At 49.1% G+C, this 13,581-nt stretch overlaps 1 protein-coding gene across 1 annotated transcript in view; it reads right to left on the bottom strand.

Moving 5' to 3' along the window:
• The window catches only part of LOC119383310 (transcription elongation factor B polypeptide 3), a 36,904-nt gene that overhangs the window by 7,013 nt on the left and 16,310 nt on the right, over positions 1 to 13,581 (bottom strand). The window contains exon 12 of the mRNA XM_037651388.2: positions 8,602 to 8,805. Coding sequence (XP_037507316.1) covers positions 8,602 to 8,805 — 204 coding nt within the window. The remainder of the gene's footprint in view (positions 1 to 8,601; positions 8,806 to 13,581) is intronic.

The following is a 13,581-nucleotide window of genomic DNA, read 5'->3' as shown; positions in this document are numbered from 1 at the left end:
TGCGGGAAAAGCCGAGGTGGCCAGCCGTCGGGTCGTCGTGCAGGGCCTGCAGAACCTCTGGTCGCAGTGCCGAAGGTACAACGATGAGGTAGTCAGCCCGGGCCGGAGAGAAGTTCTTCTTTACGAGGACGTCGTTTTTCAAGAGAAATGACGCCAATCCCCTCCTGAATACTTTTGGAACAACGGCGGTCCTGCCCTTGAGGTATTCCACAAGGCCCCGGAGTTCCGGGTCGGCTTGCTGTCGTTCAGCGAAGTCGTCGGCACTTATGGTTCCCAAGAAGCAGTCATCATCGTGGTCGTCCTGCGGCGGTGCGTCGACGGGGGCACGAGACAAGCAGTCGGCGTCGGAGTGTTTTCTTCCGGACTTGTAAACGACGGTAATGTCGAATTCTTGGAGTCTTAGGCTCCACCGTGCGAGGCGACCTGAAGGGTCCTTCAAGTTGGCTAGCCAACACAGGGCGTGGTGGTCGCTCACAACTTTGAAGGGCCGGCCGTAGATGTAGGGGCGAAACTTCGATGTAGCCCAGATGATGGCCAGACACTCCTTTTCTGTGGTGGAATAGTTGATTTCTGCCTTTGATAGCGACCGGCTAGCATAACTGATGACCCTTTCCAATCCGTCGGTCTTCTGCACAAGGACGGCGCCGAGTCCTACGCTGCTTGCGTCGGTGTGGATTTCCGTATCGGCGTGCTCGTCGAAATGCGCAAGTATCGGAGGCGTCTGCAGGCGTCGTTTCAATTCTTGAAATGCCTGAACTTGCGATGTTTCCCACCTGAATTCGACGTCGGCCTTCGTGAGTTGCGTCAGTGGCTCGGCGATCCGTGAAAATTCCTTGACGAAACGTCTGTAATAGGCGCACAAGCCGAGAAAACGGCGTACGGCCTTCTTGTCGGTGGGCGTCGGGAAGTCAGCGATGGCAGCTGTTTTCCGCGGGTCCGGGCGAACACCATCCCTGCTGATAACGTGACCCAAAAACAAGAGCTCCTCGTACGCGAAGCGGCACTTTTCAGGCTTCAAAGTGAGTCCGGAGGTCTTGATTGCTTGAAGTACAGCTTCAAGGCGCCGAAGGTGTTCGTCGAAGTTTGAGGAAAACACTACGACGTCGTCCAAGTACACGAGGCACGTCTGCCACTTCAAGCCGGCCAGTACTGTATCCATAACCCGTTGAAAAGTCGCAGGTGCCGAGCAAAGACCAAAAGGCATGACCTTGAACTCAAACAGGCCGTCTGGCGTTATAAAGGCAGTCTTTTCTCGGTCTCTCTCGTCGACTTCTATTTGCCAGTAACCGGTCTTGAGGTCCATCGACGAAAAGTACTTTGCGTTGTGTAATCGATCCAGGGTGTCGTCTATCCGGGGAAGGGGATACACGTCCTTCTTCGTGACTTTGTTCAGGCGACGATAATCGACGCAAAAACGAAGAGTCCCATCCTTCTTCTTCACTAGCACCACGGGGGATGCCCACGGACTCTTCGACGGCTGGATGATGTCGTCGCATAGCATTTCGTCGACCTGTTTCTTCACGGCCTCCCGTTCCCGCGTCGAAACCCGGTAGGGACTCTGACGGTGTGGTCGAGCATTTTCTTCTGTTATAATGCGGTGCTTAGCAAGGGGCGTTTGTCGGACCCGCGATGACGACGAGAAACAGTCCTTGTATTGCAGGAGCAGGGTTTTGAGCTTATCTTGCTTGACCTTCGGAAGGCTCGGGTTGACGTCAAAATCCCGTTCGGGACCTCTATTTGTCGAAGCAGGTTCGACAGCATCGAAGAGGGCGAAAGCATCGCTGGCGCCTACACATTCGTCGATGTAGGCAACCGTCGTACCCATGTTGAGGTGCCTAGTATATTCGTGGCTGAAGTTTGTCAGCAGTACCTTTGCTTTACCGTCATGCAGCTCGGCGATACCTCTTGCGACGCAAATTTGACGATTCAGGAGTAGTTGCTGATCGCTGTCGATTAAGCATTCAAGGTTCGCAGGTTTTTCGGTGCCAACGGAAATAATGACGCTGGAGCGTGGCGGAACGGTCACCTGCTCTTCTATCACATTCAGTGCATGGTTCCCTGGCGTCGCGTGGGCCGGGAGCGCTTTGTCTGAGGTTAGTGTTATCGACTCAGACCTCAGGTCGATAACGGCGCCGTGGTCACTTAGGAAGTCCATTCCGAGTATCACATCCCTGGAGCAGTCTTGTAGGATTACAAAGCTCGCAGGATAAGTGCGGTTATTGATGGTGACTCTCGCCGTGCAGACACCAATCGGCGTTATCAGGTGGCCTCCAGCTGTCCGGATTTCTGGTCCACTCCAAGCGGTCTTTACTTTCTTCAGCTTGGTGGCGAATGGCCCACTGACGACGGAATAGTCGGCTCCGGTGTCGACGAGAGCTGTGACGCTGTGGCCGTCGATAAGAACATCGAGGTCGCTTGTTCGTCGTCTTGCGTTGCGGTTAGGTCGTGGCGTCGGATCACGGCTTCGTCGATTTGTCCCGCTGTTTCGACGTTGCGTCGTCTGGTTTTCTTCTGGCCGCGAAGTTTCGTCGTGAGGTCTCCGTCCGGTATGCATCGTGTTCTGAAGGCCTCGTCGCGTTGTCGTCGTCGGCGGCCGCGGAGGATCTTCGGCAGTTCGTCGTACAGCAACCGCACCTCCATCGGTTGCTGCGCTTAGTTTCCCGGATACGGGCTAGGCGACCGGCCCCGGTTTGGGCCAGTGTACTGCCGGCGGTGCGGTGACATGTAGCGGCCGGGCGACGGCGAGCGGGAAGGTCGTCGTTCTTCCCACTGTGTTCCGGTGAGGTAGTCGTGGATGTCGCGAGGCCGTTCGCCTGGCTGCGGGCGCGGCGCGTTGACGGCGAATCCGCGTAGCCCCATCTGTCGATACTGGCATCGGCGGTATGTGTGGCCGGCTTCCCCGCAGTGATAGCAGAGCGGTCGGTTGTCAGGGGCACGCCAAACGTCGGTCTTTCGGGGGGCGCAGCGTTGTCCTGTCGGCGGGCGGTATGGCGTCGGTGGTGGTGGCGGCGGTGCCTGGCGGCGGAACTGCTGCGGCGACGCGGCGTCTTGACGTGGGCGAGGGGGTGGGGCGTTGCGTCGGGCTGCAGCAGCATAGCTCATTGCTTCTGGCTGAGCCTGCGGTGCTTCGGGAATTCCAAGCGATTGCCGGACTTCCTCGCGGACAACGTCGGCGATTGAATGCACTTGATGCTGCGGCGTAGGTAACAGTTTGCGCAGCTCTTCCCGCACAATCGCTCTGATGGTGTCACGCAGGTCATCAGACTGCAGCGCCTGAACCTCCCCGTAGGTCGTCGTAGGAATGCGGCGGTTGTACTGCCTAGTGCGGATTTCTAGTGCCTTTTCGATTGTGGTGGCCTCGGAAAGGAATTCCGAGACCGTCTTCGGCGGGTTGCGCACAAGTCCGGCGAAGAGTTCTTCCTTCACTCCCCGCATCAGGAAGCGAACTTTCTTTTCTTCGGACATGGCTGGATCGGCATGGCGAAATAGGCGAGTCATTTCTTCGGTGTACAGTCCGACGTTCTCATTGGGGAGCTGTACACGGGTCTCGAGAAGGGTTTCAGCCCTTTCTTTCCGGATGACGCTCGTGAAGGTGTTGAGAAATCCGGTGCGGAAGAGGTCCCATGATGTTAGCGTGGACTCTCGATTCTCGAACCAGGTCCTTGCGCCATCTTCAAGGGCGAAGTAGACATGGCGTAGCTTCTCGTCGCAGTCCCAGTTGTTGAACGTGGAGACCCGGTCGTATGCCTCCAGCCAGCTTTCTGGATCCTCGCATGGTGATCCGCGGAATGTCGGCGGCTCCCTCGGTTGATGCATGACGACCGTTGTAGGCGCCACAGCGGTTGTCATTGTGGCTGTTGTCGTCTTCGTTGTGATCCTGGTCTTGTCCGGTAGGGGTCCGTATTGTGGGGGTAGTCCTTCCAGTCTGCGGCTGGCTCGACTGCCGCTGATGGTGTCGGTGTCTTCTTCGCGACGTGGGCTGGGTTCAAGGCTTGTCGGGGGCGTCCGGAACATGAACGAGCAGCACCTCCACCAGATGTCACGTGGTCGTGACGTCGACGAAGAAAGCAGTCGGCGTTTGCAGAATGAAACTGTTTATTTGGCCGAACTTGTGGCCGGGAAAATGAGAACTAGAACTACAGCAATACACGCTGTACAATGATAGCGGCGTACAGGGCGTCGTCCGTCGATCAACTGACAAGCGGTCAAGTGCGTCGGTTTTTATACAGGTGCTATGGAACTTTCCAGCGATATCGCTGGTGGCGGCGTTATCTCTCGATAAAGCTGGAACATTCGCGTGCGGCGCGAAATCTTAACAAAACGATCTACTACAATCGAGAAGTCTCTCGAACACTGCTTCGCGGGCAGCGTCGAGCGCTGATAACCGCCCTTGCAGGTCAAACCCAAAAAACATCAAAATAGGACAAGAAGTGGGCGTGGCAATATTCATACTATCAATCAGGTGATAGAGAAATGTGCGGAATACAACCAACCCCTATACATAGCCTTCATAGATTACGAGAAGGCATTTGATTCGGTGGAGACATCAGCAGTCATGCAAGCACTGCGGAATCAGGGCATAGACGAAGCCTATATAAACATAATGGAAGAAATCTACAGCGCATCCACAGCCACTATAGTCCTTCATAAAGAAAGCGACAGAATCCCAATAAAGAAGGGCGTACGACAGGGAGACACGATCTCTCCAATGCTATTCACCGCGTGTTTACAGGAGGTTTTCAGGGCCCTAGATTTGGAAGAATTAGGGATAAGAGTTAATGGAGAATATCTCAGTAACCTGCGATTCGCTGATGACATTGCATTGATGAGTAACGCGGGAGACGAATTACAGCTCATGATTACTGAACTGGATACGGAAAGTAGAAGAATAGGTCTGAAAATTAATATGCATAAAACTAAAGTAATGTGGAACAATCTTGGCAGAGAACAGCGCTTCGCGATAGGTGGCGAGACGCTGGAAGTTGTAAAGGAGTACGTCTACTTAGGACAGGTAGTAACCGCGGAGCCGAACCATGAGAGTGAAATAACTAGAAGAATAAGGATGGGATGAGGTTCATTTGGCAAGCATTATCAAATCATGAATAGTAGTCTACCACTATCTCTCAAGAGGAAGGTATATAACAGCTGCATCTTACCGGTACTTACCTACGGAGCAGAAACCTGGAGACTTACAAAGAGGGTTCAACTTAAATTGAGGACGACGCAGCGAGCGATGGAAAGGAAAATGATAGGTGTAACCTTAAGAGACAGGAAGAGAGCAGAGTGGGTCAGGGAACAAACGGGGGTTAAGGATATCATAGTTGAAATTAAGAAGAAGAAATGGATGTGGGCCGGCCACGTAGCACGTCGGCAGGATAACCGGTGGTCATTAAGGGTAACTGACTGGATTCCAAGAGAGGGCAAACGCCTGAGGGGAAGGCAGAAAATTAGGTGGGTAGATGAGATTAAGAAGTTTGCAGGTATAACGTGGCAACAGAAAGCACAGGACCGGGTTGATTGGCGGAACATGGGAGAGGCCTTTGCCCTGCAGTGGGCGTAGACAGGCTGATGATGATGATGATGACTAAGTTGTGCATGGCTGGGTCACAGCAGACCTGGTGGGCACCTAGCTGGTCCTGGCTTGGCTAGGCTTTTACTCTCTCACCTCTCTCTTTCCCACCCCTTGCTATACTATCCATGGCTATGCTTGCTCTCTTTATTTTTCTTTTAACACGAAAGTGTTTTATGCCGGGGTCCACCAAGAACTTCCGTTACCGGATATGACGTTCATAAAATAGACGCCAATGGGTGAGAAAGAAGAAAAAAACAAGAAAGAGATCCGCCGCTGGGAATCGAACCCACGACGCAGCGGCCGCAACGATAAGCGCCCAACGCTAAACCATCTATGCTAGCTTGGCAGATGCTGCACACCTCACGAACGCACGTTATATCTTTCACACATTCTCTCTCGCGCGATGCTCTCTGTTGGCGGTGTAGATAGGCGAGGCAGAGCGGGCGCAGTGCCGGCGTCTGTGAGAGGTGAAAAGAAGTAATGCGTCACGATCGACACTTACTAGCGCTTACTCCAAGATTGCGCACGATATCGGAGGTCATGGTTAAAGCGTCTCGATACCAGTGAGGGACACTGGCCGCGCTGGCGTCGCCGAGGCACCCTAGACGCAGTTACGTTCTTTGCCTTTCACTTCGTGTGAGCGTGCACCAGCTCATCGGAGTAGTGCAGCTTCCACATGCAAGAACGGGATTTCTCTGCCGCCGATTGCTTCGATTGCGAGAGCACTGACTAACAAAACTGCTGCAATACGTCTTGCAGAAAGGACACCATTTTGACGGGCGAAAGTCATGCCTTGGTGGAGTGAGACAGAGGCCAGTGGGACGCACGCATTTGCGGCTCAAGCTAAGAACCTCTACGAACTAGGCGTCAACATGGGTGCATCCATGCCAATCGGTGCTATAGCTGCCAAGCACCAATAGACATTGTACAATCTCTCATATATCACTACAGAATAAGCACTACTTCTGTGTAGACATGTTTCACTTTCGTGTTTTACCGATTCCTATGACGGAGGGATCAGCCATGTTTTTTTGTGTGTCGGTGTCTTTCTATCTCTTTCCCTCTAGGTCTATTTCTTTCTCTCTTTCTATGTAGTCGTTCTCTCGCCTTCTATATTTTTCTCTTTCTGCCCTTTCTTTCTATCTATTTCTGTTTCTCTCTCTCCATACTCGATCTCCCCTCTTTCACACATCTCACACATTTCACACATCGATTTGTGCAGTGTGATCTCCCCTCGATCACACTGCACAAATCGGCGCACGTGTTCTGGGAGTGAAGCAGAAATGGAAGAGGAGAAAGGCAATGAAGAAGAGGACGAAGAGAGCACGTGCCGGTTCATGGTGATGATAATTTTCTATCTATGACGCACGCCAAACCTCGACCACAACAGCTCTGCTGTAGAAAGATTACAGTGCAAGTCGACTGGTGCCAATTATCGCTGTCGATACAAATAACGCAGCAGCGACTTGATGACATTTGAAGAGCACCGGTTATGTCATGGGTCTTGACAGTGTCTGCTCGTGGTTGCACATCTTTTTAATGCAGATAAATTACATTGTATGTTGAAGTAAACAAATGGCCAAACGCTCGTGGGACCTTTCGCTTCAAGAAAAACTGGCCAAACGAGCAAAACAGCGTTAGGTCAAACCCAACCATATCAAACTTGGATGAACTGAATTATCCTTTATATCCAACACGACAATGCTTTAGTGTCAATGCATAGCAAAACCTATGGCTACATCAAACAAAAATAGCCACAACACTTCATACATCAAACATCGAACAGTGCAAAACCCCCCAAGAAGTTGGCTTTCCTTCACGAATTTGGGAGTGCTAGCGGTGTGATTAGAAGGGTGCCACGCAGAGCCAGATTAGCCATGGCATTGCAAAAATTGCTGCAGAACAAGGTGCAGTGTCAAGCTGGTAGCGGCCACATGCCTGTGGCAAATTTTGAAGGCTGTTCTATCCCCACTGTGCACACGTGTGTCCATGGCACAACGTTTACAGTTTTGGGTTCCTGTGCAGACAGGTCCTGTGTTTGAATTCTGTGGATACATGACTTTTTTATATTTGTTATTCCTTTGCTTATTATTTTCTTATGAAGTTTCATTTTTGACGTTACACTGGCCTGCTATTGTGGACAAACAATAAGTGCTTTTCCTGCACTTTTCGCTCATAATGGGGCTTCGAGTGGTTAGACATTAAGCTGTAGTCCACCTTTATTTTCGCCACAGAATGTAAAGAAAGTTTAAGAGCACACCGTACAACTTCTCGAACTAATTATGACTTCTTTTATACTCGGTTACAACCTAAGTAAAAATGTCAGCTCCGCCCACAGCCATCTCTGTCCCGCCCACAGAGAATTTGCGTAAATGCTCCATTCAATAGCGCTTAGTCATTTTCCTGACATGAAGCACTTCTTGAGTGTTTCAGATATAGTTGACTTTCCCATACAGACACACGCTCGTGAAGCTGGTTTTAGGGCGTAAGCTTGAACGTCCGGGTAAGTTTCGTCAAGGACTTTGACATCGCTGCTCAGCCAAACGTAATGTTTTAGGTAGTAACGACGAACTTTTAACACTTCATACGCGTAGTATTTACATTAGCCGAGAAAAAGCACTTACAGTTCGAGCGGAAACCAGCTAGCACACCTCTCTCGCATGTGCATGGCAGGCATGCCACAGTTCTATGGGTAGAGCTAACATTTTTTCTTGTGTTGTAACCAAGTGCAGTTGAACCTCTTTATAAGAGACATGTACCAAGGAGCCATTCTTGTTCCTTATATGAGGTGTCTCATATAAGCAGGGTACCCCGTTCTCATTTTTCTATCAGCCCGTTTCTATGTAGGCACACTGGTGTCTCTGATACCCAATTGCCTGTTGTATAAGTGCCTCTTATAAAGGGGTTCAACAGTATAGGTGTCCCTCTGAATTAAGCCTTTTGACTTGCACATTGGTGCTCTGTGTTTAGACCTGCTACGTATGTATGTCGCACCCAAAGGAGAAAACTGTGCCGCTGGCAGCACTCACTCTTAGGTATTGCCGGTGGAGCTGCGGGTGGCCGACTGACGCTAGCACTGGCACTCGGGGAGGACACGGGCCGAGACGACAGACGGTCGGAAGGCCTGACTGGAACGGCCGACAGCAAACCCGTGCCGTGTTTGGCCTGTTGCCTGGCAACATTACGAGGAGGCTTGGCCACTGTGTCGACGTAAGCCAGCTTGGTCTGACGCACTGCAAAGGCGTAAGAGGCGAGGTCAGCGAGGCACCACCACAGATACTATAAGGTGCCATCCTGTCTTCTGCAGGATTGCAAATCTACAAATAAAAATGTATATATGTTAAAGGGAAAAAAAAGTGACACTGTTCCAAAACTATGATCAAGGCAATGATGATGATGATAAAATATTTCCACTTTTTAAAAATTCATTTGAACGAATTACTAATCTAAGAACAAATTTGTTTTAGCCAACCACACAGTGAAACCAAGTTGAATAACACCAATGATGCTGCTTTCATCAGTTCTATTCCCTGTAAGGATCTACTACCATGTTACTATGCCTGCAGCATGTCTTGCATTGCCACGACAATGTCAGCAATGTTGGTTCTTTAGTCTGTTATATTGAAACTGTTATCATAAAATATGACCTTTCATGCAAAATACAGCTGCTAATGGGTTCTTTTTTTACATGGAAGAAGCTGCAAGAAATGTTCAAATAAGAGGGCGGTTCGAAAATAATGCCAACCTCTTTCATGGCTGTTGGATTTTATGGTCTGCGTCGTCATGCATGCATTACGTACGAAGAATTCAGGAAGGTTCGGTACTACATCGGATATCTCAGCTACCATTATGCACAGGTTCTGCAGAAGTTTCGTCAGTTTTATCATAGAATACCAACACAATTTTATGAAGTGGCTGGTGCTATAAGCACGAGCAGGTCTGAAAATCGCAGAGTCAAAATTCAGGTAAGCGGCAACACTTCTTTATGCAAACAACTGCACTATTAATGGTGCCGCAATAGCCTCTTATCTTTAGTCTCGAAGACCATCGCCATTGATGCGGCACTCACAATACTAATACATGGACTCGCGATTTCTCCGAACCCCTCCACCTCCCCGCCCTAGTCGGCGAGTGGCGTAAATCTGCTGACTACCATAAAATCCCAAGCAAGCACCTCCCCTACGGTGAAGGATATTCAAGACAACACCTCTAGGGGGGCCGCTTGCTCAGTAACGGATAAAAATTCAAGATGGAGGCAGAAGAACCGTGCGTGATTCCACTGAAATGCGTTATCTAATAGGCATGCATTCACTGACGCTATTAGCCCTCATCAAGCCAAAAAAAAAAAAAAAAAAAAAAGAAAAAAAAACACTGAATGAAGCAGTGAAAATGGCGGGAGGGCAGAGGGGATGCCTTCTCGGTCATAGGCGAATATTTCAAATCTTCAGTAAAAGGGAGGGGGGTGCTTGCTCGAGTAGGGGCGCTTGCTCAGGGTTTTACGGTATACACTGCATGATTCAGGCACCGCACGCCGTAAGCCATGTTTTCATGCAAACAAAGTGGCTAACGTACAAAAGCCTGTTTTATTTTTCTGAAAACAATATCAGTGACGCTACTGAGGACTTCTGATTTGGAGCAATTTTCGGAGCACCAAAATTTTCATCTTGGAGCACTTTGGAGCAGCAAAAGTTTTTATCTTGGGAGCCCTTTGGAGCAGGTAATTTTACATCTGGGAGCACTCTGGAGCAGTCATTTCACATCCTGGAGCACACTGGAGAAGCAAGTTGCATTTACATTCATGCACCTGAATAATTAATTATTATGGGGCCCTTATGAAGAGCTAGAAATATTTCGATTCATTCCAAACCTCACAGGGAAAATCATCTTGGAAGCACTCCATATTTCACTCGACAATACAAAAATACGGGCATCTTGCAGTTGAGCGTTCTGGAATAATCTCTGCAGCGATTATTTTCGAAACTATCAAATAAATGGAATATTGGATCAATAAAATTAATACTCTAAATACGTCTATGTGGTTATCAGCAGACGTGGTAAACAGATGCCGCGACGTACAACAGTGCCTCAATGCTAAATAGTTACAATGTCCCTAATGCATTCCCCTAGGATGAATACAAGGCGAAAGCCACGCTCTTTTTCTTCTCAATCGGCTGTATTGCTGGGTGCAACATGACGTCACTTAGCTAGCCTCAAAAAGCCAACTTCTTCCGGCACTCCCTTCCTCTTTTTGAGGCCTCTCTGTGCTGTAGCAAGAGCATTCTCACAATGCTTCCAGGCTATCTTTTGCACTTGCACCGGGTTGCCTGGAAGATGGAGATACGCTTCAAGGTCAAGCTTCCGTGAAAGTGTGCGAAAGTGTCCGAAAGTGCGTTTAATGCAAGACTGCATGATTTAACAAACTTCGCTCTCTTTTTACAGCGAAGCTGTATATAGCTAGGGCATTCCGACTGTGCGCCGAAAAACCCCTAGTGCCCTCTAGGAAGCAGTGCAAAAAGGAAAAAAAGACTCATTGAGTCGCTTATGCATTCGCCTAAGACGACTCAAAGATGACAGCCATCTTCTTCTCACTCGATCTATTGATCCTCCCCCGCCCCCCTATCAAAGCTTTCTGCACTTCGCCTGGTTTTGCACTGCCTCCATCATTGAGGCAGTGCGAAGCAACGATGTCATGTGATGACAACATCATGTGACTTCACGGTGTATAACGTGACAAGTCTTAGCGACCGATCATGTCACGATGACGTCATCACGTGATGATTTTTTTCGCATCACTTCTGTTGACGCCGCCGACGGCGACGGTCAATTTTCGTGTTTGATGAGGCATCTAAGGCTTTCACGTTAATATTGTGTATTGAACGCTAACAGCAGCCTGGCCTTGTATAAAACAAACCGGCCTCCACCGTGTCGCCACTGTCCCGTACACTAAACATCTTCGCTGGTCATCCATCTCACAAAGTGGAATGGCTCCTGATTTTTTTTCTCTTTATTGCGATAGCAATTATACGGGGACCCTCGATGGGTTTTTGCCGTCGCCGTCATGTTCTGCATAAATTCCAAATTGATAACATCACCCCGTGCATCGTATGTTCTACCCGCGAGTAAAAGATCGCGAGCTATGGCGGCGAATGTGGCTGAAGCGGAGATGAAACGAGCTGGCCGTCTCCGTCGCACAGAGGGTGCATATGCGATAACATCACCCTGCTTGCGAGGCCTGCCGTTGATTGCTCATCAAAGAGAGAGGAAACGCAAGGGCCGTTTTTCGTAAGGAGCATATAGGGACGCCAGGGGAGGAGAATGGGCGGTGCGTCGCTCAAAGGTCTCTGGCACGCATGCTATCTCGAGGCATCAGCAGACGGCTCGTCAACCTGCTGTGTTCTGAACACTTACTTCGCGTTTAAAGAACTGACAGCATGAAAAGCGCTTCAGTCTCTGGACCAGCCACATTCAATTAAACCAGCATTTTGTTGAGTTACACGAGATCGGATCCGAGAGTCAGCTGCTAGCCTTTCTTCGTATAACAATACAATTTGTTGGTATCGAATTCATTGCTTCGCCCTTAAGCGAAACTGTGATTATTTTAACCGTCAGCCCCTGGAAAGCGAGGGGAGGACGTGTAACATGGCGTAGCCACTTCACATTGAGCATTCCGACGTCAGGGCCATCAGCGACGGGCCCACTGCAGATGGCCGAGTGTATTAAAACTGAATTACGGCTGCTCCGACCAGGAGGCATGCTTTTATTAATGAAACCATTTCTTTTAATTAAGCGAAAAATTCGAATTGGGACGTACCCTATCACTCACGAGCTCGAAAGGGCAGGGGCTTCTGGGAGGTATTTACCACAAGAGCAAGTACGAACCCGGATGTGCTGGTGGAAGAAATTACAAAAAAGCTCTTCTGGATGAAGATCCAAGGATAAAGTATATTTTTCATCCCGCGATGTCCAGAAACAGAAGTGACAGACATTTTCGCGTCACGCATATGTATATAATTATTAGTAGAGCTGTGTGAATAGCAAAATTTTGGGTGCGAATCGAATCGAATATTTTTCAAATATTTCTCGAATATTTCTAAAATATTTTTCGAATACTTCGAAGCAAAATTGCAGAAAAAAAAGTTGGAGACGATTCCTAAGCATATTCTTATGAGATAGCAACATGAAAGTGTTTCTTTTTGCTAGGTTGAAGCGCAATATAGAGGCTGAATTGTACTTATGTACATGATTTGGTGCAACCAAAGTGTTGCCGACGGCACTTTACATGTGGTAGGCAAAGATGCCATTTCCTCAGCTTCTCCTCCTCTTTCAACTTCTGTGGAAGCCCAACTGATGTGGCGGACAAAAGTGTGCTCCCTTCAAGTCCAGAGTTCCAAATCTGCCTTGTAGACATCGATATATAACATGTGAAATTTTGGATGCTAAAAAGCTTCGGCGTCCAATTTTTCGGACTTCCTGCCCAAGTTTCAGGTCCAAAACAGCATTAATTGAGGCCCCACCTCTGCCACATCTTGCATCTCCATGTTGGAACCAGCGTTTTCTTGAGTTAATACACTTGCAACCGTAGCAGAGCTTGAAAGGCAGCCTTCCCGCAATGCGGGGGTGTTATGAGGTGAAGCACACTGAAAATCTAGGGACCACTTCTAATCGGACGTTGACTGTGTCTTGGCTATGTTCGACCGTAACAGAGCTTGAAAGGCAGCTTTGCCGCAATACGAGCGTGTAATGCGGTGAAGCATACTAAAAATCTGAAGGGGGCACTTTCAGTTGGTCGTTGATTGTATTTGTTTTTGGGAAATTCGAATAGTTCGAATAGTAAAATTCCAGTGAGAATCGAATCGAATAGCAAACGCTATTCGAAAAATATTCGAAATTTCGAATATTCACACACCCCTAGTTATTAGTGAACACTGCTTTAATTACGTGTTGTGCGACGCTTGAAACGGGCTATCAGCAGCGTTTCTGGAACAACCTCCACCCATAAATCGCCGCCA

The sequence above is a fragment of the Rhipicephalus sanguineus genome, chromosome 2, assembly GCF_013339695.2.
Source record: "Rhipicephalus sanguineus isolate Rsan-2018 chromosome 2, BIME_Rsan_1.4, whole genome shotgun sequence".
Classification (NCBI taxonomy): domain Eukaryota; kingdom Metazoa; phylum Arthropoda; class Arachnida; order Ixodida; family Ixodidae; genus Rhipicephalus; species Rhipicephalus sanguineus.
Note: the sequence above shows the minus strand (reverse complement) of the source record. Positions and strands in the feature narration are given on the sequence as shown.